Source organism: Nerophis lumbriciformis, linkage group LG11 (genome assembly GCF_033978685.3).
Source record: "Nerophis lumbriciformis linkage group LG11, RoL_Nlum_v2.1, whole genome shotgun sequence".
In the NCBI taxonomy this organism is placed as follows: Eukaryota; Metazoa; Chordata; class Actinopteri; order Syngnathiformes; family Syngnathidae; genus Nerophis; species Nerophis lumbriciformis.
The window spans coordinates 27,820,497-27,843,731 of NC_084558.2; the positions used below are offsets into that span (position 1 = coordinate 27,820,497).

General features: G+C 41.9%; 3 protein-coding genes and 1 long non-coding RNA gene across 11 annotated transcripts; 3 read left to right on the forward strand and 1 right to left on the reverse strand.

Annotated features, from left to right (window-relative positions):
* Positions 1-13: 13 nt before the first annotated feature.
* cdc42se1 (CDC42 small effector 1) lies at positions 14-6,419 on the forward strand. 3 transcript variants are annotated; one of them, XM_061966959.2, is made up of 5 exons: positions 14-287; positions 1,279-1,404; positions 5,396-5,500; positions 5,652-5,723; positions 5,806-6,419. In XM_061966959.2, the coding sequence occupies exons 2-4, from the start codon at positions 1,351-1,353 to the stop codon at positions 5,718-5,720; spliced, it is 228 nt and encodes a 75-aa protein (XP_061822943.1). In that variant the 5' UTR covers positions 14-287; positions 1,279-1,350; the 3' UTR covers positions 5,721-5,723; positions 5,806-6,419. The 3 variants fall into 3 exon arrangements, with proteins under 3 accessions (XP_061822943.1, XP_061822942.1, XP_061822941.1); XM_061966958.2 differs by having other exon boundaries at positions 15-287; positions 1,251-1,404; positions 5,836-6,419; XM_061966957.2 differs by having other exon boundaries at positions 98-287; positions 1,251-1,404.
* On the reverse strand, positions 3,735-14,735 carry LOC133610566 (BCL2/adenovirus E1B 19 kDa protein-interacting protein 2-like). Of its 6 annotated transcripts, none has more exons than XM_061966951.1 (14): positions 14,640-14,735; positions 14,384-14,445; positions 10,178-10,246; positions 10,037-10,111; positions 9,913-9,954; positions 9,750-9,836; positions 9,526-9,678; positions 9,251-9,460; positions 9,079-9,181; positions 8,169-8,300; positions 7,984-8,070; positions 7,817-7,915; positions 7,716-7,750; positions 3,735-4,191 (listed from the first exon to the last, which is right to left on the reverse strand). In XM_061966951.1, exons 2-13 carry the CDS (start codon positions 14,418-14,420, stop codon positions 7,726-7,728), a joined length of 1,119 nt encoding a protein of 372 aa, XP_061822935.1. In that variant the 5' UTR covers positions 14,421-14,445; positions 14,640-14,735; the 3' UTR covers positions 3,735-4,191; positions 7,716-7,725. The 6 variants fall into 6 exon arrangements, 5 of the variants coding, with proteins under 5 accessions (XP_061822935.1, XP_061822934.1, XP_061822933.1 ...); XM_061966950.1 differs by lacking the exon at positions 3,735-4,191 and adding an exon at positions 6,239-7,033; XM_061966949.1 differs by lacking the exon at positions 3,735-4,191 and adding an exon at positions 6,239-7,570.
* On the forward strand, positions 7,869-12,230 carry LOC133610572 (uncharacterized). The gene is made up of 3 exons (XR_009815896.1): positions 7,869-8,315; positions 9,178-9,420; positions 9,533-12,230. It is a non-coding gene; the product is annotated as an uncharacterized lncRNA (long non-coding RNA).
* A 4,568-nt stretch (positions 14,736-19,303) lies between the features above and the next one.
* On the forward strand, positions 19,304-23,158 carry mindy1 (MINDY lysine 48 deubiquitinase 1). The gene is made up of 11 exons (XM_061966943.2): positions 19,304-19,529; positions 19,603-19,845; positions 19,919-20,121; positions 20,187-20,244; positions 20,312-20,376; positions 20,455-20,613; positions 22,054-22,156; positions 22,226-22,368; positions 22,443-22,631; positions 22,700-22,828; positions 22,905-23,158. The coding sequence occupies exons 1-11, from the start codon at positions 19,304-19,306 to the stop codon at positions 22,980-22,982; spliced, it is 1,596 nt and encodes a 531-aa protein (XP_061822927.1). The 3' UTR covers positions 22,983-23,158.
* The last annotated feature ends 77 nt before the right edge of the window (positions 23,159-23,235 follow it).

Consider the following 23,235-nt stretch of genomic DNA (forward strand, 5'->3'; position numbering starts at 1 on the left):
GCAATGACGATGTTTGGTTTATTTTCCCATGTCGTGAGGTGACGGGTATTTTCACTGGGACTGCTGCAGTGAGCACGCTGCCTCAACAGGGGGCGACGTTAGCCTATTTCACCCGCGCCGGTTGCTTGCCTCGGAGCTGGGAGGCGGGACTTCCTGTATGGAGCCGCGCCTTAAAAACGAAAAGACACACACACTCTCGTACTTGACAGTCTGTGAACACTCTTAGGACACTCTCAGTGGACACTACGCCCGGAAACACTTTTCTAGTTTGCCGCTTCTTGTGTCAGGTAACCTTTTCTTTCTCCTTCATTACTCTCCACGTAATGTACGTGTCAATTTAGCGAGGAATACTTTAAAAAATATATATTTTAATGAGCGTCATCACTTCGTTTGGTAGAACTCCGATACCAGTGTTGTCACTCTATGTCTCTTGTGAGTGTAAAGGTGGTCTTTCTTTGGCGGTTAAGATACTGTACTGTAGTGTACTGAACGTCAAGTTAATGAATTGAGGTAAAACAGAAGTAACGACCATATTTGGATGAGGGGGGCGGAGCTCCCGTGGTGCGAATTCATAACGGAGTCTTTCTCCATTACTGTCGTTGTTAGCCTCTTTGTAGTCTTCTTAGGTTAGCAACATGCTAAAATATTTCACAAGGTCAGATGTCCCAGACTGAAGAGTAATTGTTGCCATGGCGACGCACTTTCTGCATGGCCACAGAATGTGAGTCAGCTACATGACCACCTTTGACCCCGCCCGCTGTTTGTGGTGCAGTGGAGTGGATTTAACCTTAAACCTTAACACACACACGTACTCATTTCAGTGACCAATAAAAAAACAGTCAACATTCGCTGACCGGTCAATCAATCATATCAGCAGAGCAGATGTGTGAGTGAGCGGCATCAAGCAACTCCTTATTGACCCCTTTGCTTCCTGTTGTATGCAACATGTGACTGTGTGTTAGTGTGAAGACCACATACGCCACACGCACTTGTTCATCACATGACGAAGACATGGATCACATCCCTGCGGCGTTCGTGCCTGACATTCCTGTCGTCAAGCAAGAAGCTGCTTGTTCCTCACATTCCTGCTTTATCTTCAGCACTGGAGACAACCTGGCCTTAGATAGAGGTCAAAGGTTACACTCCTACTGTAACAAGATGTGTTTGTGTGTTAATAAAGTTATAGTGCGAGTCCTCTCTGGACAAATTACTTATTTTTCATACTCACTTTGTTGATTGTGTCGTTTCAGGCCTAATTTTTTTGTCTGAATGCCCCAGGAGCGCACTCACACACAGGCTGCAGTTGTGTCCCCGGCCTGCAGGGCGGCAGCAGAGAGGCGGTGTGTTGGCATGAGTGACTTCTGGCACAAGATGGGATGCTGCGTGGTTGCCAAACCACCGCCGGTGAGACACGCACACACACCTTAGTGTCACCAATCTACTTTTAATGCTAATTGACATGTGAGTATTAGGCAGCAGTGAGGAAGCTTGCATTTTTAGTCTTCTCTTTGCTCTATTGTGCTGAAACAATAGACACACACACACTGACTTCACTCTCAGGAAGTTGAACTAACTTACCTTTTTTAGCATAGCAGCGGGGAAAACAATAACTGTTTCGGGAGTTTCTGCACATCCATGACGCTGGCAGACATGTTTGTTGACTTTTAAGGGTGATTGCTGATAACAAGACTTTTTAACTCTTGCATTCTGCATCAAAACTAATGTTTGTCATTGCTCTCACTTTGGCTCCTGTTGCTAGCTTCAGTGGCTGTTTTGGCAGTTTTGTTGTGTGTCTTAACCACAATGTTGTCATGCGCTAAACTTTCTTTCGGTGGCTAACAACGTGGGGGTAAAAAAATAATAAAAGGGTGTAGAATCCAAGTTAATACTGCCATGCTTTATTTTGAAGCTCATTTTGCACTGAACAGAAAGTTGTGTTAATATTTTAATGCTGTGTAACGTCATAGTAATTGTGATGCCGCACGCTACCAAGCAATAATGAGGAAGTTGACAATAATGCCACATATGTCGACATACACGGAAATATTTTGGTAGAAATGTAACAATTACAACACGGTGGACTAGGAATTGATGAGTTGTTTGGCATAGAATCAATAGAAAATTAGCTGTGACTCACAAATGTGCCACCCAGTCAAGTACAAACCCTGTTTCCATAAGAGTTGGGAAATTTTGTTAAATGTAAATATAAACGGAATACAATGATTTGCAAATCATTTTCAACCCATATTCAGTTGAATATGCTACAAAGACAACATATTTGATGTTCAAACTGATAAACTTTTTTTTTTTGCAAATAATCAGCAACACGTGACAAAGAAGTTGGGAAAGGTGGCGATAAATACTGATACAATTGAGGAATACTCCTCAAACTTATTTGGAACATCCCACAGGTGTGCAGGCTAATTGGGAACAGGTGGGTGCCATGATTGGGTATAAAAACAGCTTCCCAAAAATGCTCAGTCTTTCACAATGGGGCGAGGTACACCCCTTTGTTCACAACTGCGTGAGCAAATAGTCTAATATTTTAAGAACAACGTTTCTCAAAGTGTAATTGCAAGAAATTTAGGGATTTCAACATCTACGGTCCATAATATCATCAAAAGTTTCAGAGAATCTGGAGAAATCACTCCACGTAACCAACATTGAATGACCGTGACCTTCGATCCCTCAGACGGCACTGTATCAAAAACAGACATCAATCTCTAAAGGATATCACCACATGGGCTCAGGAACACTTCAGAAAACCACTGTCACTAAATACAGTTTGTCGCTACATCTGTAAGTGCAAGTTAAAGCTCTACTATGCAAAGCGAAAGCCATTTATCAACAACATCCAGAAACGCCGCCGTCTTCTCTGGGCCCGAGATCATCTAAGGTGGACTCATGCAAAGTGGAAAAGTGTTCTGTGGTCTGACGAGTTCACATTTCCAAATTGTTTTTGGAAATATTTGACATCGTGTCATCCGGACCAAAGGGGAAGCGAACCATCCAGACTGTTATCGACGCAAAGTTTAAAAGCCAGCATCTGTGATGGTATGGGGGTGCATTAGTGCCCAAGGCATGGGTAACTTACACATCTGTGAAAGCACCATTAATGCTGAAAGGTACATGCAGGTTTTGGAACAACATATGCGGCCATCTAAGCGCCATCTTTTTCATGGACGCCCCTGCTTATTTCAGCAAGACAATGCCAAGCCACATTCAGCACGCGTTACAACATCGTGGCTTCGTAAAAAAAAGAGTGTGGGTACTTTCCTGGTCCGCCTGCAGTCCAGACCTGTCTCCCATTGAAAATGTGTGGCGCATTATGAAGCGTAAAATACGACAGCGGAGACCCCGGACTGTTGAACGACTGAAGCTTTACATAAAACAAGAATGGGAAAGAATTCCACTTTCAAAGCTTCAACAATTAGTTTCTTCAGTTCCCAATCGTTTATTGAGTGTTGTTAAAAGAAAAGGTGATGTAACACAGTGGTGAACATGCCCTTTCCCAACTACTTTGGAATGTGTTGCAGCCATGAAATTCTAAGTTAATTATTATTTGCAAAAAAACAATAAAGTTTATGAGTTTGAACATCAAATATCTTGTCCTTGTGCATTCAATTAAATATGGGTTGAAAAGGATTTGCAAATCATTGTATTCCGTTTATATTTACGTCTAACACAATTTCCCAATTCATATGGAAACCGGGTTTGTACAACGTTTTTGATGAGCAGCACAGAGTCATACAGAACATGTAAGCAAAAGTCTCACCAGGTCAAAGCAGATTGTTGTTCATGAATTCATTGCCATGGTAACCACATAATTACACGGTTATGTTAGTCCTGTCACTAATAACCACCAATATTAACATATATCTTATACACAAACTTATATTTATGTGCATAAGACAATAAGACACGGTGTTGTCCTTACTTATACACAGACTTTGTTTTTGTGTGATTACTTAAGCAACAGCAGTCAAGGCGTGTAACTCACGTCGAAGCCACTTGAGTTTTTTGTAACGTGTTAAAACGTAAAATGTTGCCTTAGTAGAAAAAGACATCCAGAGAGTCAAATGAGGCCCAGAAGGAGGCGAGCTCTCTTTCAGCCCACACGCTCTGACGTGTGGCCGTCGCCAAGCCAACATCTGATGTGATGACTGTCGGCCATGTTTGGAATGTTCTGTCCTGTAAAACACACATTTTTATTCTGCGAGAAGAACATTTAGAATGTTCCAAAATCTTCCACAGTGTTGTCATGTGTCCAGATGAGGTCACATTTGAAGGTGGAATAACGCTGTGGAACATAAGCCTCTTAAATCATTCTTAAATGTTACCATTGCAGCCAAGATGGTTTCTGGATGGGCACATGTTTCACCACTCCAGGATTACAAGACTTTGGGAACAAAATGGGGTTTTAATGAGGTTTTTGATGGATGCTGGCCAGAACTCAGTGTTTCCCAACACAACGCAGAGCAGCCACTTCTCTATTGACTATTTTAAAATGTGAAGTCTTTACTGTTAAATAAGCACACCGTCCTACAAAGTGTGTGTGTGTGTGTGTGTGTGTGTGTGTGTGTGTGTGTGTGTGTGTGTGTGTGTGTGTGTGTGTGCGCGTGCTCGCTGGGTGGGTGGGTGTGGCTAGACGGGAGACAACGTGTCCTGGGTCTTTCCCGTGGCCTCCTACTGGTCGGACGTTCCCTAAACACCTCCCTAGGGAGGCGTTCGGGTGGCATCCTGACCAGATGCCGAACCACCTCATCTGGCTCCTCTCGATGTGGAGGAGCAGCGGCTTTACTTTGAGCTCCTCCCGGATGACAGAGCCTCTCACCCTTTCTCTAAGGGAGAGCCCCGCCACCCGGCGGAGGAAACTCATTTCGGCCGCTTGTACCCGTGATCTTGTCCTTTTGGTCATAACCCAAAGGTCATGACCATAGGTGAGGATGGGAACGTAGATCGACCGGTAAATTGAGAGCTTTGCCTTCCGGCTCAGCTCCTTCTTCACCACAACGGATCGATACAGCGTCCGCATTACTGAAGACGCCGCACCGTTCCGCCTGTCGATCTCACGATCCACTCTTCCCTCACTCGTGAACAAGACTCCGAAGTACTTGAACTCCTCCACTTGGGGCAGGGTCAACTAAAAGTAAAACCACAATACGGTAAACCTAAAAAGAAGTAACACTACTATCCTGACGTAATAAAACCACGATAAGGTGTGTGCGCTACCAATTTGTATTTGTATCAATCATCATTATGATTATGTAGATGAGCAACAAGACTATGTGAACGTGTAGAAAACCATCAGGACTCTTTTTAAGTTATTTGAGGCTCGTGGAGCAGGACTAAATTATTACTATGCTTGTGTGTGTACGTGTGTGTGTGTGTGTAGAAGAAGAGGAGAAGGAAGATTGATCGCAGTATGATCGGAGAACCAACCAACTTCATGCACCTGACACACATTGGCTCTGGAGAAATGGCAGATGGTCTACAGCCTGTAAGAATCCATCATTGACTGACTGACACAATCTTTAGTGCCACTCTAACTGTGTGTGTGTGTGTGTGTGTGTGTGTGTGTGTGTGTGTGTGTGTGTGTGTGTGTGTGTGTGTGTGTGTGTGTGTGTGTGTGTGTGTGTTTGTGTTTTCAGTCAGGCTCGGTTCAGGAGCAGATGAGGTCCAAAGGTCCAAACATGAACGGCAGGAACAGTCTCCTATAGCCGGTAAGCCTTCACGTTTAGTGTTTTTCTATTAAGGGGAACAGGCCTAACACGATTATATTATTATTATTATATTTATTGACAGGACTGACACCACCTCCCTCTCCTCCGCCAGCGGTGGACCCTCGGAGTCCCGGTGTGACGTGCTGCTTTCGGGGCAGTCGCAGGGGGGCCATTATGGCCGTGAGACAAGCAGGACTTCATGTCTCAGCGTGCCATGCTCTACTTCCTGCTTCCATGACATGCCCTACATGTGAGCACTTCCACCACTAGAGGGCAGACAGGAAGAAGATTGAAGCGTGACGTCACTGGAGTCCACTTTACCCACAATGCCTTTTTTCTGCTGCTTGACACATGACAACTGTTGGTGGAAATGTTCATTCTTTCCTCCTTGTGCCAGGATGCACCCCGTTAGTCACATGACCTGGCAGCTTGGCGTCGCATCATTTCCTGTTGTTGGTTTTAACAATTAGCACTTTTTCAACTATATTTTTTACATCGAACATACAAAATGACAATTTAACTTTGGAGTCACTTTATTGATCGTGTCGTTTGTGCTCGAACAAAACAAATGTGCGTGAACTTTGACCTCCACAAAGACTGAACTTTACAGAACTACACTTCATATTTGCTTACATAATGCCGTCCAAACACGTTAGCTCCACCCATCGTTATGTAATAAATGTGATATTCCCTCCAGCTGTGTGCCTTTATTTTGAAAAGCAAATACGTGTGTGCCTTTTATGTCGAATGTGACTTGAAACATTTGTGTGTGTGTGTGTGAGAGAGAGATTACGTCATGTTTTATGACTAACATCTGGACTCATCAGAGCTGCTGTAATGTGAGACAAAGAGTTGTGTAAATACAGTTTATCGGGTAGGGACTTGGTTGAAGTTTTAAAGTGGGGGGGGGGGTGGATGTGTAACATCCTCTTACGAAAACCTGAGTGTGTCTTTTGTCATGGAGAATGGGTGAGGCAAAAGCAATGGATGATGTGGTCGCTAGTGTGTGTGTATTACATCAAGTTTTATATTCAAGAAATTAGTATGTACTAACAACTAAGTAACGACTTTACAAAAAAAAACAAAGTAAAATTACCCACTCACTGTAATAAAACCACAACAAACACTACTCACCTAATGTAATAACTAAATTAAAAAAAAGGGGTTAATGCGTGTGCCTCACAATACAAAGGTCTTGGGTTCGATCTCGGGGCTCAGGGTCTTTCTGTGTGGAGTTTGCATGTTCTCCCCGTGACTGCGTGGGTTCCCTCCAGGTACTCCAGCTTCCTCCCACCTCCAAAGACTTCCACCTGGGGATAGGTTGATTGGCAACACTAAATTTGGGCCTAGTGTGTGAATGTGAGTGTGAATTTTGGGCGACATATCCAGGGTGTACCCCGCCTTACGCCCGAATGCAGCTGGGATTGGCTCCACCACCCCCAAGGGACAAGCGGTAGAAATTTTGGATGGATAAATAAAATAGGTAATTAAAAAAAAACAAAAAAACTACCCGACTTTTGGTTTTAACATGAAACAAACAATTCAAACATCATTGAAATAAACTCGATACACGGTTCTTGCTTGCTTTGTGAGCGTGTCAGCTCGCTGTTTGTGGTGTAGCGTTAGTGTGAAGAAAAGACGGTTTGGATTCTGTGTTCCTGTTTATGGACTTTCCTCAGCAGACCCCACTTCCTTCCTGCCTGGCTCTTCCTGCACAGCCGTTGGAATCTCACACACACTTGGTGTTTTCCTGTGCTATGAATGGCTGCAGTGTTTCCTGCCCCATAATAAACATGATGGAGGTGTTGGCAGCTCGCACACTTTGCTCGCTTAAAGCGAGGAATAGTCTGTAAAACATTGTAACATATCCTCACCATATTGGTAATTACTAAGGCTGCACTTCACTGCTGTGACACTTTTATTTGGAACATTTTTCTAACACAAAACTGTCTTGATTAAGGTGACATTCTGTAAACACGACCACCATCTTACCCTGGCTGTCTCAGCTGGATAAGCTGTGGTCATACCTGCAGGGAGACACCCTTCATCATTATCATCATCATCATCCTCCTCACAGTGACATCATCACTCACAGTCTGACGCAGTCTGGAATCTGCACATGCTCAGTGGGGACCAAGGCGGCCAGATCCTGCAGGCTGCTGACGAACTGAAGCTTCCTGCTGAACTTTGAACTGAGGAAAAGGAGCGGGAGGAGGTCAAAGTTGGTCACAGTCCCCTGCTTTGAAGAGGGGGAGCGCACCTGATGAAGGGTTTGATGATGGTGATGAGCGCTTTGATGGACCAGGTAGGATGAACCACATACACGCCTTTTAGGTTCTTCCTTAACCTGCACACAAACACATGATGATGAAGTATGCAAGTTTACCTCCCAGGTTGCTCTGACGCCCCCCTATGGACACACACTGACATGACAGAAGAAAGCACCTCCATGCGATGGTGTGGTAACATTCCTTCAGCCAGCTGATCCCGGGAATTTTGTCTTTCTGTCCTCCAGCACAAAGATAAACGATCACATAGTTTTCGGCTACCATCAGGTCCAACGTTCCCACCAAGTACCTACAAAACATGCACGTGGGTATCATGCGTATGCGTGTGTGTGTGTGTGTGTATGTTCTTGTATTTCTACCCTTCTTAAAACAAGAGAAGTACCTTCCATATGAGGACCGGTGAATAAGTTAAGACATAAGTCATGGTCCCAATACGGAAACCCATTGCATCTAATAGAGAATGTCTCATTTGCACCCCTGGTGGTGAAATCGATCAAAATTAGGGTGGTCCCAAATAGGAGGGACTTTTCAAATTGACGTATCAAGGGTGTACCCCGCCTTCCGCCCGTGTGCAGCTGGGATAGGCTCCAGTACCCCCCATGACCCCGAAAGGGACAAGCGGTTGAAAATGGATGGATGCATGGACTGTGTGTCGGTTTTAAAAGTGCTCCCCCTCTGGTCAACATATGAAATAACAAGTGTGTGTAAAAATTTCAAGTGCTCCCCCCTCTGGTAAACATATGTAATAGCAACTGTGTGTAAGACATTGAAATTAATTAATAAAAATAAATAAATAAATAAATATGTATATAGAGACATACTGTAATAACTTGAAGTGAATAATGAAGACAAAAACCAATTATATAAAAAAAAAAAAAAGAACCAAAAGCTTACCGTTTTCATATTTGCATAGTATGTATATATTATTAATTTTGTAAATACAAATCTTTATATACCTAGGAAGGTTGGTCCTAAAGAGGTAGGCATTTTTCGGAGGTCTCAAGAAGGTAACAAATACAAATGTGTGTGTGTGTGTGTGTGCGCGTGTGTGTGAGAACATGACTGACCTGAACAGGTTGTCCATCACATACTGGTAATTTTCCAGACCGTTCTCCGGCAAGTAACAGGAGGAAAACACAATGATGTCATTCATCCCGTCTCCATAGTAACCTGAGATGTTGGCAAAGGTGAAAGGTCACAGCAGGTTTCTGAGGTATTGTGTGTGTGGGCCGGTCGTACCTCCATGTGACAGAATCTTGAGGAAAGGCTCCAGGACGCTCATGTTGACACGGCTCTGCTGAGGGGGCTCGTCCACGGTGAAAGCGCGCCACCTGGTGCCCTTGTGGTCCACCACATCCTCACGCTCCAGCGCTCCCAGTCCACCTTGCTCGGAGTCCAGCAAGGACCCGGTATGAGAGGATGCTAACACGCTGCCCCCCTGCACATCCACTGAGAAAACACACAATGATGATGTCATCCTTGGTGACATCACACATGACCCTCTGACCCATCACCTTCCAGATCCAGGTCGTCGGTGGGGAAGCGGAGGGACTCGCTGTCTGACGGCGTCTCCATGGCGTCCAGGTCGAAGTCCAGCACGCCATCATCTTGATCCCCAGGAGACGGCGAGAGGAACGCCGAGTGGAAGTCGCCAGACTCGCTGCGTCCTGAAGAAGACGAAGAAGGCGTCAGCGGACAAACAAGACAAGGCCGCTGACCTTCATCATTGGGGTGTCACCTAAGGATACGCTGAGGGCCGGAGCTGCCAGGACTCTCTTCTTCTTCACGCCACAAGATATTGATATCGGCAGGGTGCTGGGACGCTCTGAGGACAGGAAGTAAGAAAATCAGACAGATGAAAGCGAAAATAGACATTTGTCAAACGTGTTAAGAGGGTTTGCCTGCTGTGGCTCTGGATGACGTTTCCTCCCCAACTCCTCCTCCTTGAAGACCATGATGGTGATAAGAGGAAAAAAAGGCGACATGTTGACATCTCACTGAGTCTTCATCACACTGTCTGCTCACCTGTGTCCTCTTCCTTCTTGTCTTCCTCCCGCTCCTCCTCTTCCTCCCTGTCTTCATCCCGCTCCTCCTTTTCCTCTTCACAACAACAATCACTCATGAAAGAGGTCAATCACCTTCACCTCTTGTCTGCGTGCTTCTAACCTGCTGAATCAGCGTCTCTTGTCTCCATGGCAACACTGCACCCCTGCACTGACGAGTCTTCCTCACGTTCTATTTGATAGTCACTTCATTAGATATACAGAAACTCGTCCTCATAACAAATCATATCAATTCAATTTAACCAAAGTGATACTTTGAATGCTCTCATAAAGGTGTAATTGAACTACAATAAAGTACAAATAGTATAATACAACTACAATACAGTAAAACTAGTATCTTAACATACTGAAACTATATTAGGTAAAACCAAAATAAAGTAAAACTACCCACCTAGCATAACGAAATTACAAAAGGCTCCAGCTCCCGCCCTGCAACCCTGACAGGGATAAGCGGTAGAAATGGATGGATGGAATACAATAAAACTACTTACCAAACATAATGAAATTACAATAATGTGAAACTGAAATAAAAGAAAACTTCTCACTTACCTCAATAAAACATCAAACTACAATAAAGTAAAACTACTCCCCTGGCACAATGAAACTACAATACAGTAAAACTACTTACCTAACATAATTAAACTACCATCGAGTAAAACAAAAATAAAGGAATACTCACCTAGCATAATTAAACTACAATTAAGTTAAAAACTACAAAAAAGTAAAACTACTCACCTGGTATAATGACTACAATACAGTAAAATTACTTAAGTAACATACTGAAATTACAAGTAAAACTAAGATACAGTAAAATTACTTACTGAACATAATGAAACGACAATAACTTAAAAATGAAATAAAGAATAACTTCTCACCAAGCTTAATCAAACTCCAATAAAGTTAAACTACTCACCTGGCGTAATGAAACTGCAATACAGTAAAACTACTTACCTAACATAATGAAACTGCAATATACTAAAACTAAAATAAATGAAAACTACTCACCTAGCATAATTAAACTACAATTAAGTGAAAGACGACAGTTAAGCAAAATTACTCACCTGGTCTAATGACTACTATACAGTAAAACCACTTACCTAACACAATAAAAATATAATAAAGTACACTTTTTGTACAACTTAAATAAAGGAAAACTTCTCACCTAGCTTAATCAAACTAAAATAAATAAAAACTACTCACCTAGCATAATTAAACTACAATTAAGTTAACATGTTAAATAATTTAAACTACTCACTTGGCATAACATACTATAACGCAGTAAAACTACTTACCTAACATATTTAAACTACTATAAAATTTAAAAAAAAGTTAAAAAGTAAAACTACTCACCTAGCATATTGAAATTACAATACAGTATACTGTTTACTTAACTTAATGAAACTACAACAAACTGAAAATACCATACAGTAAAACTAATTACTAAACATATTGAAATTACAAGTAAAACATAAAATACAGAAAAAACTACTTAGTTCAGTTCAGTTCAGTTTCAGTTTATTTCGGACATGCATACGATACAACGTAATGCATCACATATTTCCAGTTGTTTCATTACAGCACGTCCGAAAAGGAGTAGGAAGAAGCCGAGCTTATTTAATCCTACCCCTTTTCATACCATAGCAATTTTATCCCATTTCCTTGTTCTCTGTAACAGAACAGTGAATACATAAATAATATACCATAGTGAGTAAACAAATATTAAATACATATATAATCTTTATCTAAAACACCAACAACAACAACAAAAACAACAAAAATGAAAAATAAAAAAAGGGTTCAAGATGTTCATCATAATTATTGTTCTGTGTACTTTGTGAACACTTGTAGTTTGAACAGTCTCTTAAAGTGAATCATATTGGTGCTTTGTTTGACTTCTTTGGTTAATTCATTCCATAATTTAATTCCACATACGGATATGATAAATGTTTTAAATGTTGTACGAGCATACAAATGTTTTAAATTAGATTTTTCTCTGAGGTTATATTTCTCCTCTTCTGTTGAGAAGAATTGTTGTACATTCTTGGGTAGCAGAGTGTAGTTTGTTTTAAACATAATTTTAGCTGTTTGCAAATGCACCAAATCGTTGAATTTCAATATTTGTGTGTGTGATTCAATAAATAAAGGGTTTGTATATTTGTATGTTTCTATATCCAACATTATGTATTATTCTAATTGATTTTTTTTTAACACCGTTAGTGAATAAAGCAACCTGAGGGTTCCTGGTTCATACCCCACCTTCTACCAACCTAGTCACGTCCGTTGTGTCCTTGAGCAAGACACTTCACCCTTGCTCCTGATGGGTCGTGGTTAGGGCCTTGCATGGCAGCTCCCGCCATCAGTGTGTGAATGTGTGTGTGAATGGGTGAATGTGGAAATAGTGTCAAAGCGCTTTGAGTACCTTGAAGGTAGAAAAGCGCTATACAAGTATAACCCATTTACCATTACCATTTATATGAGATTTCCAGTTAATTTTATCATCTATTACTACACCCAAAAGTGTGTTTTATTTTACCCTTTCAATATCTACTCTGTCTATTTGTATTTGTGTTTGACTTTCTCTCCTACTGTTACCAAATAGCATCATTTTAGTTTTACTGAGATTCAAAGATAGTCTGTTTTTGTCAAAACATTTTTTTAATTTGTTCATTTCTTCTGTTATTATTTGTATAAGCTTTTGTGTTCTCTACTGAACAAAACACAGCTGTATAATCTGCAAATAATACTAACTTTAAGTCCTTTGTAACTTTACAAATGTCGTTTATATAGAGATTGAACAATTTTGGTCCAAGTATTGATCACTGAGGTATGCCACAAAATATTTTCAGCTCTGTGGAAGTGTGTTCGCCTATCTTCACGTATTGCTTCCTGTTGGTTAAGTAGCTTCTAACCCAGTTCAAGACCAACCCTCTGATTCCATTCTAATTTGTTTATTAGGATGCTATGATTAAGTGTGTCTAATGCTTTTGTTAAATCCATAAACACTGCAGCAGCACATTTTTTGCTATCTTTTGCATTGGTACCTTACCTAACTAACATAATGAAACTACAATAAAGTGAAACTACAATAGAGCAAAACTACTTACCTAACATATTGGAACTACAATAAAGTAAAACTAAATTACAAGTAAAACTTAAAATACAGAAAAAAAAAATACTTACATAACATAATGAAACTACAATAAAGTGAAAGTACAATAGAGCAAAACTACTTACCTAACATATTGGAACTACAATAAAGTAAAACTAAATTACAAGTAAAACTTAAAATACAGAAAAAAAAATACTTACATAACATAATGAAACTACAATAAAGTGAAAGTACAATAGAGCAAAACTACTTACCTAATATATTGGAACTACAATAAAGCTCTCACCTCACGTAATGAAACTATACAATACTGTACGGTAAAACTACTCACCTAACATATTGAAATTACAAGAAAAAATAAAATATAGTAAAACTACTTACCTAACATAATACAGTAAAACTATTTACCTGACATACTGAAATTACAAGTAAAACTACAATACAGTAAAATCCAGAAACTAAAATAAAGTGAAACTACAGCGCAGTAAAACTACTTACCTAACATATTGAAATTACAAGTAATTCTAAAATATAGTAAAAACTACTTACCTAACATAATTAAACTACATCAAAAGGGAAACTACTCACCTAACATTATACAATTATACAGTACTCTATAGAAAAACTACTTATTTAACATAATGAAAGTATAATACAGAAAAACTAACATATTGATACTACAATATCGTGAAACTACAATACAGTAAAAGTGCTGGTTAGTTTATTGTACTAAGCATCTAGATCATATCTATAGTTATCGTCACACTCTTTACTCACTTCTACTTAATAAATATTAACACAAAAAAGACCAAATAAAAAGCAAAATACAATTAATGCGCTTTTCTACCTTCAAGGTACTCAAAGCGCTTTGACACTATCTCCGTATGGCAGGAACTGCCATGCAAGGCCCTAACCATGACCCATCAGGAGCAAGGGTGAAGTGTCTTTCTCAAGGACACATCAGACGTGACGAGGTTGGTAGAAGGTGGGGATTGAACCAGGAACCTTCAGGTTGCTGGCATGGCCACTCTCCCAACCGCGCCACGCCGTCCCCCGATTGTTTGTTTGGCGTGTTGCAGATAATTTGCTTGTCGTGCTGTAGATGTTTTGTGCCGTTAAAAAAAGTAAAATCAGGCTGTCATTCTAAATAATTGCAATGTGTACCTAATGTAGTGTTTGGCGAGTGTGTTGTTGAGATACCTGCAGCAGTTCTTGATGTTGTAGTGACGGCTGACATGTTGGCTTCACTACACAAGAATGCACTAACAAACACAGACACAGAGTTGATGTTGTTAAAAAATATACACGGTATGTCGATAATAAGAGAATGTGTCTTGTTGAGGAATTGAACGTCTGCGTCTTTCCAAGAGTTTTTTGCGAACAAGAACTTTGTGCGACTTAAAAACCAACGATCACACAAAGTTTACCAATTTAAGAAGAATAAAAAAACACTCACGGCAGCTCAGCGCTGGTCACCTCTCACACAGGAAACTGGCTGGCTCACCTGATGATGTCATCACTGTATGGGTGGACTCTGATGCCTCACCTGTGGGAGGGAGGGACTGGGGTGATTCCATGGCAACAAGACCAACCTATTAAGAAATCTAAAAAATGTGTGTGTGTGTGTGTGTGTGTGTATGTGTGTGTGTGTGTGTGTGTGTGTATGTGTGTGTGTGTGTGTGTGTGTGTGTGTGTGTGTGTGTGTGTGTGTGTGTGTGTGTGTGTGTGTGTGTGTGTGTGTGTGTGTGTGTGTGTGTCAGTTGAACATGCTGAACAAGAGCAAACAAGTCAAAGTCATTCTGAGAAGGAACAAGATGGAAAAAAAGGGAAGTCAGGAGAAGACAGGAAGTCAACAGCGGCTGGTTTAAAGGTCAGCGTCATCAAATGAGGAGCAGATCAAGTTTCAGCCTGCTTGTCTTATCAGAAGGCATCTTGTTACTTGGGGGCAGGGCCTGTTAAAACCCGCCTTCAAAACGTCAACAGGTGTTGGCGTGCTAACAAACGACCATTGACCTGGATCAGCAAAACTTTGTACTTTGTCAATTTGCAGTATCATCCACCTCTTTGTGTTGGGAATATATAGTTTAAAGGAATGGTGACTATACACTCAAGGCTTTTGAAAAAAATTTTTTTATAATGAAAACATTTGGCTCCTTCGATGTGAAAGAACAGCAACATCTGAACATGTGTGAAGTTGGCCCCCATTTGCATTATTACAACACTGCCATTTGTGCTGTAAACATTTTTGTTTGTGCCATTACGGTTTTTAAATTATTCTAAAATACATTTTCTGACTAGTGACATCATACTCCCCCACTGCCTTGACAAAATCTCCCCAAACTTGTCCCATTCGCATATGCTGCAATTGTATTTCTTCCTAACTATAATATATATTTCCATGCAGCCCCGTTCCACCTTGTAGAAACCTCCCCAAACTTTTCCTAATGTTTGTGCTGCAAAATATTTATGTCTATTATACTTTTTATGTTATTAACGTGTTATTATTCATAACCAACCTTGTTAAAGACTCCCCCAAACGCATCCTATTCATTTGTACTACGTTTGCGCTACATTTTTGGATTTGTTTTTATTCATAACCAGCTAGCCAGGCCACTTTTGTCAAAATCTCCCTAAACTTGTCCAAAACGTTTGCTGCAACATTTGTATTTTATGTTATGGGTATGGTTATGTAGCACAAACAAATGGCAATGTTATTTTATTATTTGCAATTATAAGGGATGCCAACTTCACACAACAGGCAAGATCTAAAATGTAAACAACCGTCCTTCACCGTAGAGTGGGAAGTTGTTGGGTGTTTTGCAACATGTGTGGCCTCTTTGCGACAGCTGTCTTTTGAGAAGTCCATCCATCCATCCATTGATTGATCAAAACTTTTATTAGTAGATTGAAAAGGAAGAGAATACATTATATGAAACAGTACAGTTTACACAGTACAGTACATATTCCGTACAATTGATCACTAAATGGTAACACCCGAATACGTTTTTCAACTTGTCGGGGTCCACATTAATCAATTCACCTCCTGGTACCCTAGCACCTCCAAAACCCTCATATCTAGACTCCAAATATCCCAGAACAAGCTAGTCAGATTACTTCTAGACCTCCAACCCAGATCCCACCTCACTCCTACCCACTTCTCCAAAGTGGGCTGGCTCAGAGTGGAGGACAGAGTAAAACAACTTGCACTGATCCTAGTCTATAAAATCCGCTACACCTCCCTGATACCGAAGTACATGTCAAACTACTTCCTTAACGTAAATGACCGCCATAACCACAACACCGGGGGGAGCTCCACTAAGCACGTTAAACCCAGATTCCGATCTAACAAAGGTTTTAACTCATTCTCCTTCTATGCCACATCAATATTGAATGCACTCCCAACAGGTGTAAAAGAAAGGGCATCTCTATCCTCCTTCAAAACCACACTAAAAGAACACCTCCAGGCAACTTCAACCCTAAACTAACACCCTCCCTTCCACATCCTACCTCCCCGGATTGTAAATAATCAAATGTAAATAATCAAATGTAGATACTTATTCTTATGCTTTCTGATCTCTCTCTCTATGTCCACTACTTGCTGTACATATTCTACCAAGTCAGTCCTACACTGTTCCAATGTCCATTTCTCTGATGATGCAATTGTTGATGACTGAAGTGTTGATATCAACCAAACCTAACCTCCCCCGCCCCCTCCACATCCCACACCCCGGATTGTAAATAATGTAAATAATTATGATGATATTGTATTATGATAGTATATATCTGTATCATGAATCAATTTAAGTTGACCCCCACTTAAACAAGTTGAAAAACTTATTCGGATGTTACCATTTAGTGGTCAATTGTACGGAATATGTACTTCATTGTGCAATCTACTAATAAAAGTTTCAATCAATCAATCAATCAAATTATTCTACTCTCGTCAGACACAAGGATCTGGCAAGAGTCAGGTTAGGTGTACACCCTGGACAAGTCGCCACCTCATCGCAGGGATGAAACCATCTTATTTAAAAAAAAATTAATGACACGTAAAGTGGGCACTAGCAACTGAGGAATTGTTGTGCTAAAGTTTTTTTTTTTTTTTTTTTTGCGTACATTTTTTTATTCAACGACATTCAAACGCAAACAGTTGATTTACATAAATTCTGTGTCCAAAAAAAGCTTTTTTGATAAAGACACAAATGAACATCCATTGTTTGGAAAACATCTGCTGAATTGTCACTTATTTCTGCTGTGAACACATTCTCCACCTGTCTAGTCTGCTGGAGATCCTGAAAATAAATAATTTGCACAGTGCTTGGCTTCTCTCTTTAAACCAATTATTATTGTGCAAGAATTGCCCTGCGCTTGCATGGAAATGAACACAGATGTGTATTTTATTACTTATTTCACAGCAGCAGTGCACCCACTCGGCCGCTAAGAGACAGTATAACTGACCTGTCATCCGAAGAAGGCGGAAGTGTGTCCTACTTGTTTTTATTTTATTTTATTTTATAAACCTTTATTTATAAATGGCAACATTTACAAACAATTGAGAAATAACGTTGTTGTGCTAAAGTCTCAATTGTCCTAACTTCAGTAGAACGTTACACAAACTACCTCAAACGCGCCAGTTTGTGACGTAGCTATGCTAAATAAAATGCCACTTCCTGTCGAGACCTTCACAATAATGTTATAATTAATCACATTGCATTCACCCGCTATGCTAATCTAATACCTAATATTACTAATGTGTTTAAGTGATTTTCTCTCGCTCACAGTCGGAGAAAACAACGCACTTCGTGTCGTGTCTTTGTTGCCCCATGCTGCTAAATCCGACTCATGTCTTGACTTGAACTGTTTCCCGCTAATAAACCTCATTGATGTCCTTTTTAATTAGTCAAAACAAAATCACCTCGTGAGACTACAAGTTTGTCATCGACGATGCTTAAAGGGGTAACAGGGCTAGCTCCGCCCACCCGAGGAACTGTCAACAAACATCGAAGCGTGTCGCAAGTAAAAAGGTAATCTCAATCTAAATCTAAACATCGCTGCTTAGTTGTATTTAGATGTAACTAACTGCATTATTGACAGTGATTGTTAGCATGCCAGCGACGTTAAAGCTATTTCACGTGTGTCCTACTTTGAAGCGAAGCAAGCAAAAATAAACCTAAATGCTACTAATTTGCCTTTATGTTTAGAATACTATCATTTTGAATTTGAGTGTCTTTGGTTGTCACGTCGGCTTACCAACCAGGTGCGTGCGTTAGAGTAACAGGTCGTAATTTTTATGTTTTTATGTCTTTGAAGAAGCTAACTAGTTAGCCTTTGACGTTGAGACGTGATGACGTCACTGTCTGGTGGGGTAGGTGTGGCCTTGGCTGTAAACAGGAAATGAACGCCAGCTCAGCAGCTAACCTGGCTATCTTAGTTTGCTGTGTTAGCATGTGAAGCTAGTGCGGCTTGGCAAACTGGGGGGTTGTTGTCGGACAAAGCTGCTTACTGTTGAGCCGGGGTCGACTGTCTTACCGAAGCTCCTTGGTTCTGTGAGGTTGGGACTTGCCAAGCAATGGCTCTGTTAAGTCATTAGCGGCTGACTTTGGTCTGGAGCAGCTTTGTTCCACTCAAAAGAGGTGACTTTCTTCGTCTGGGTGAAAAGTTCTCGGTAAGGACGTCATGGTTGTACAACATTGTTACCTAAAGTTTGGGTCTAGTTGTACCGGGAAAGTTTTGGGAAAGAAGCTTTCTCCTCCAGCTAGCAAAGTGCACCTTAGCAGAGCTTGCTAACAGTTTGTCATGGTCATGACTACCGGTACATCCAAGATGTTTTTCAATGAACAACATTAAAAATGTCGGTTTTTAATTCATGTTTTTTCTTAAGGACTGTGACGGCCGCAAGTGAAAGTTTTGAGTGTTCTTCATGAGTGTTCACTGTCACATAGATGCGTTTGTTTTATGGAACGCTGACAGAAGGCAGACGGGTGGAGATCGTCCGTGTCATGTTGGATCTTCATTTGTTGGCCTCAACATAAGTCCTCCTCACAAGTCTGAGGACTGAGTGGACAGTCTCATGAGACCGATTCCTGAGTAACTGCTCAACATCATCTTCGTCGTCCCAGCATGTCCCAGTCTGTCTCGTCCCCCGCTGCGACGCACGTCTCCACAGAACTTACTGTAACCACAACCACAGAAGGGTCAGAGGTCAAGGCACCCCTCACGAGCAGCGCCCCCGTCAGCATTCTACAGGAGGGTGCCGACCCAGTAGAGTTGACACCAAATAAACTGACACATGTCAACGACACGGAAGGAGATCTACAAGATGTCGTGGCTACAGAAGGAGCGCTAGGTGAGAACAACTTGTTACAATGGTAACACCATCTTTGTCATGTTTCAGCGACAAACATATTGTCTGCCTGCAGGTCAGGACGCTGACGTGTTGGAAAGTTCTTCTGTGGCGACGGCCGACAGTTCAGATGAGCTGCGAGAGTCCAGCGACTCAGCATCCTTCTCCATTCCCAGTCTGGATATGTCCGACGGGCTGGCGGCTGCTGGAAGCTGCCAGGAGGCGGACGACATCTTGTCCTCGTCCTACTCCGCCTTGGGGGCAGAGGGCTGCTCTCCGTCCAATGAGGTGGCCAGCCTGAAGGAGGACGAGCTGACAGGTGACAACATCATGACAATGATAATAAACCCAAGTGGGCTTCCAGTTTGTGACTTTTTTCAACCTGTTCAAAGGGGGCACTGCTACCATGACAGCCACTGCTACCACGACGGCCGCTGCCACGGCCACGTCCTCAGAGACCAGCGCGTCTACACCGGCATATTACTTGGTGAAGTGGATCACGTGGAAGGAGAAAAAGACACCCATCATCACTCAGAGCGAGAACGGACCCTGCCCTCTGCTGGCCATAATGAACATTCTCTTCCTGCGTTGGAAGGTAACACAACACCACAAACACGATATTCTTTTTGTATAAGTGTGTGTGTGTGTCTACGTGTGTAGGCCAAGCTTCCTGCTCACACTGAAGTTGTCACCACGGAAGACCTGATGGCTCACTTGGGTAATGTCATAGCCAATCAGCTGATGATGACACTGTAAGTCACCTCGCCTGTATATACGCTCTGCAGGTGAGTGTGTGCTGTCAGTTACACCGAGAGAAAAGACACAAGGCGTGGAGCTCAACTTTCAACAAGTATGCACACATGCACGCACACACACGCTTTCTGCAAAAGATGTTTACAAAGTCAATGTGTATGTGTGTGTGTGTCAGAACATGAGTGACGCCATGGCAGTGCTGCCAAAACTGTCAACGGGTCTTGACGTGAACGTTCGCTTCACGGGCGTGACGGATTTCGAGTACACACCCGAGTGCATAGTGTTCGACCTGCTGGACATCCCGCTGTACCACGGCTGGTTGGTGGATCCTCAGGTGACACGCCCACTGCCTGCCAATCATCTAGATCAAACTCACGTATGGCTATGGGTATTGCCAACTAAACAACAAGCGCCGTGACTGCTAGCAAGGACGTATGCGGCTGTGCTCGGGATGCATGCAATTGCTGTCGTTATGACGTTTTTCCTGACAAACCCCCCCCCAAAATAATAAGTCTATATATAGTTTTAAACATACTGCAGCTCATAAACTTAGAATAAAACTTGCTTTTTTTTTCGTGAAGGTCTAATTTTGCAACCGTACTTGACACACTCTGCTGCTACATTCCTGCAGTGTTTCGTGACCAGCAGGAAGTCTAACACACAACTGACGGTGCAATAACCGCAGAAAAAAATACACAGATTGACCTAAAAAAAACTTATTACCCTCATTTTGCCAAAATCTTCACTAGCTTTTAACCAACAATCACAGAGAAATTGTGACTTTTGTGTGAAGTTTGTCAACTGTGGTGGCTGCCTCCAACGTATTTGTAATCGCTGTATATATCACTCATTATGTATTATTCTAACTGATATTTCTTTTCTGTAACATGCACAGTGAATAAGTGTACTTTTGTAGTTATTTGCCAATATTTCTGCACAATACCTCAAGATTGGGTAACACTAACGAGCAGCACTGAATATGGAGTGATTTTAAGTCCATAACATATTTTGCTTTATTGATTATGAACGTATTTTTTGCCACTTTATCTTGTACATTTATTCATGAGATTTCCAGATCATTTTATCATCAGGGTGTATGTACCCCGCCTACTGCTCCAATGCAGCTGAGATAGGCTCCAGCAACCCCAAAAAGGGACAAGCAGTAGAAAATGGATGCATGGATTATTACACCCAAAATGTGGTCTCTTTTACTCTTTCAATGTCCATTTATTTGTGTTTGACTTTCTCTTCTACTGTTACCAAATTGCAGTATTTTAGTTTTACTGAGATTCAAAAGTAGTTTATATTTGTCAAACTATCTATTTAATTTGTTAATTTCCTCTGTTATTATTTGTATTAGCTTCTGTGTGTTCTCTCCTACACAAAACAGTCGTATTGTGTGTTCACCTGGCACAAGACGCTGTAATTTGTGGCTCTCCGGTGTTGTTCGCGGACCTTCACTTCCCATATGTATTCTTTCTAGGTTGTAGGGATAACAATGTAAAAGCTTTCCACAATTCTAGTGGGTGGAGCAGCCTCATGCTGCACAACAAGGCATTTATACATGTCGAAAAACTTGTAAAGCGCCGCAAACACATAGTTAGTAGCAGTCATGGCACCCTATAGTCACTTGAGTGCCTTTTGACCAATCATTGAGGAGATCGTTTGAAACCAAGTTGGCTATACTGTCTTTATACTTGACTCTGATCCAGATGACTTGTGAGCGCCTCCATTACGGCAGCCTTGAGTACTGTGTGTGTGTCTGTGTGTGTAGAGTCCAGAGATGGCCTCTGCTGTGGGAAAACTGAGTTACAACCAGCTGGTGGAGAAGATCATTGACTATAAACACTCGAGTGACAGCAGTCAAGTCAGCGAAGGTCTAACACTCACACCTGCTTAGGTTGTGGTTTTCAGTCGCTGTTTTCATGCCGTGTGCGCGTGTGCAGGGCTAGCGGCAGAGCACTTCCTGGAGACGACGGCGACGCAGCTGTCTTATCATGGCCTGTGTGAGCTCAATGCGGTGGCCAAAGAAGGAGAGATGTGCGTCTTCTTCAGGAATAACCACTTCAGTACTATGATCAAACACAAGGTGGGACAGACACAGACACACACACACTCACAGAGTAAATTGACGTGCATGCTGTCATCCCGCTGCACCCCCAGGGTCACTTGTACCTGTTGGTGACGGATCAGGGCTTCCTGCGGGAGGAGACCTTGGTGTGGGAGTCTCTGCACAACGTCGAAGGAGACGGAAACTTCTGTGACTCACACTTCCGGCTGTGTCATCCCCCTCAGAGAGGTTCGCCACCCGCCAAGCTGCCGCCATGTGACCAGCAGAGGCAGATTGACCAGGTGCCATGTCGGCAGGACTCCCGTGAGGTCTTTTTTAATGGCGGTTTCTAACTGTGTGTGTGTGTTAGGACTACCTAGTGGCCGTGTCTCTGCAGCAAGAAGGCGGGGCTTCAGGGCCCCTAAGTGACCTGGAGTTGGCCCAGCAGCTCCAGCAGGAAGAGTATCAGCAGCAAGGCCCTCATCAGGCAGCCCCTCAGGTAACTACGGCAACAATTGGCTGAAAAATAAAAAGTCAGACTTCGTCGCCATGCTGACATCCTGTTGTGCTTCTAGGTCAGCGGTCAGGCAGCGTCACAGCCAGGAGGGGCCAGGAGAAGAGAGAAAGACTCCTCTGACTGTGTCCTCCTGTAATTTTACATCCTCCTCGTCATCATACACACTGATGCCAAACCTTAGTGCTTTTTTTCATAATGACTCCGTTAATGAGATACTCCTCTCTTTGTTACATCATCATCATCATCGTCCAGTGTTGGTGAAGATAACAATTCATGTCATTTCAAGGCGTCCAATAAAAGAGTTTGAATAAAGTGTTTGTGATGAATACTTGTGGTGAAAATCACCATGGTAACCCACACAATGACAAATAGCAGTAAAGCAGAAATGG

What these genes read in the sequence shown, in the direction of transcription:
- cdc42se1 (XM_061966958.2), top strand. Translation starts at nt 1,270, where the DNA reads ATGCCCCAGGAGCGCACTCACACACAGGCTGCAGTTGTGTCCCCGGCC. An exon ending in TGGTTGCCAAACCACCGCCG is followed by an intron (nt 1,405 to 5,395) that starts GTGAGACACGCA and finishes GTGTGTGTGTAG; the next exon opens with AAGAAGAGGAGAAGGAAGAT. An exon ending in TGGCAGATGGTCTACAGCCT is followed by an intron (nt 5,501 to 5,651) that starts GTAAGAATCCAT and finishes TTGTGTTTTCAG; the next exon opens with TCAGGCTCGGTTCAGGAGCA.
- LOC133610566 (XM_061966951.1), bottom strand. Translation starts at nt 14,420, where the DNA reads ATGTCAGCCGTCACTACAACATCAAGAACTGCTGCAG. An exon ending in AAGAGACGCTGATTCAGCAG is followed by an intron (nt 10,112 to 10,177) that starts GTTAGAAGCACG and finishes GTTGTTGTGAAG; the next exon opens with AGGAAAAGGAGGAGCGGGAT. An exon ending in CGACGACCTGGATCTGGAAG is followed by an intron (nt 9,461 to 9,525) that starts GTGATGGGTCAG and finishes GTGTTTTCTCAG; the next exon opens with TGGATGTGCAGGGGGGCAGC.
- mindy1 (XM_061966943.2), top strand. Translation starts at nt 19,304, where the DNA reads ATGTCCCAGTCTGTCTCGTCCCCCGCTGCGACGCACGTCTCCACAGAA. An exon ending in AGCAGAGGCAGATTGACCAG is followed by an intron (nt 22,632 to 22,699) that starts GTGCCATGTCGG and finishes TGTGTGTGTTAG; the next exon opens with GACTACCTAGTGGCCGTGTC. An exon ending in CTCATCAGGCAGCCCCTCAG is followed by an intron (nt 22,829 to 22,904) that starts GTAACTACGGCA and finishes TTGTGCTTCTAG; the next exon opens with GTCAGCGGTCAGGCAGCGTC.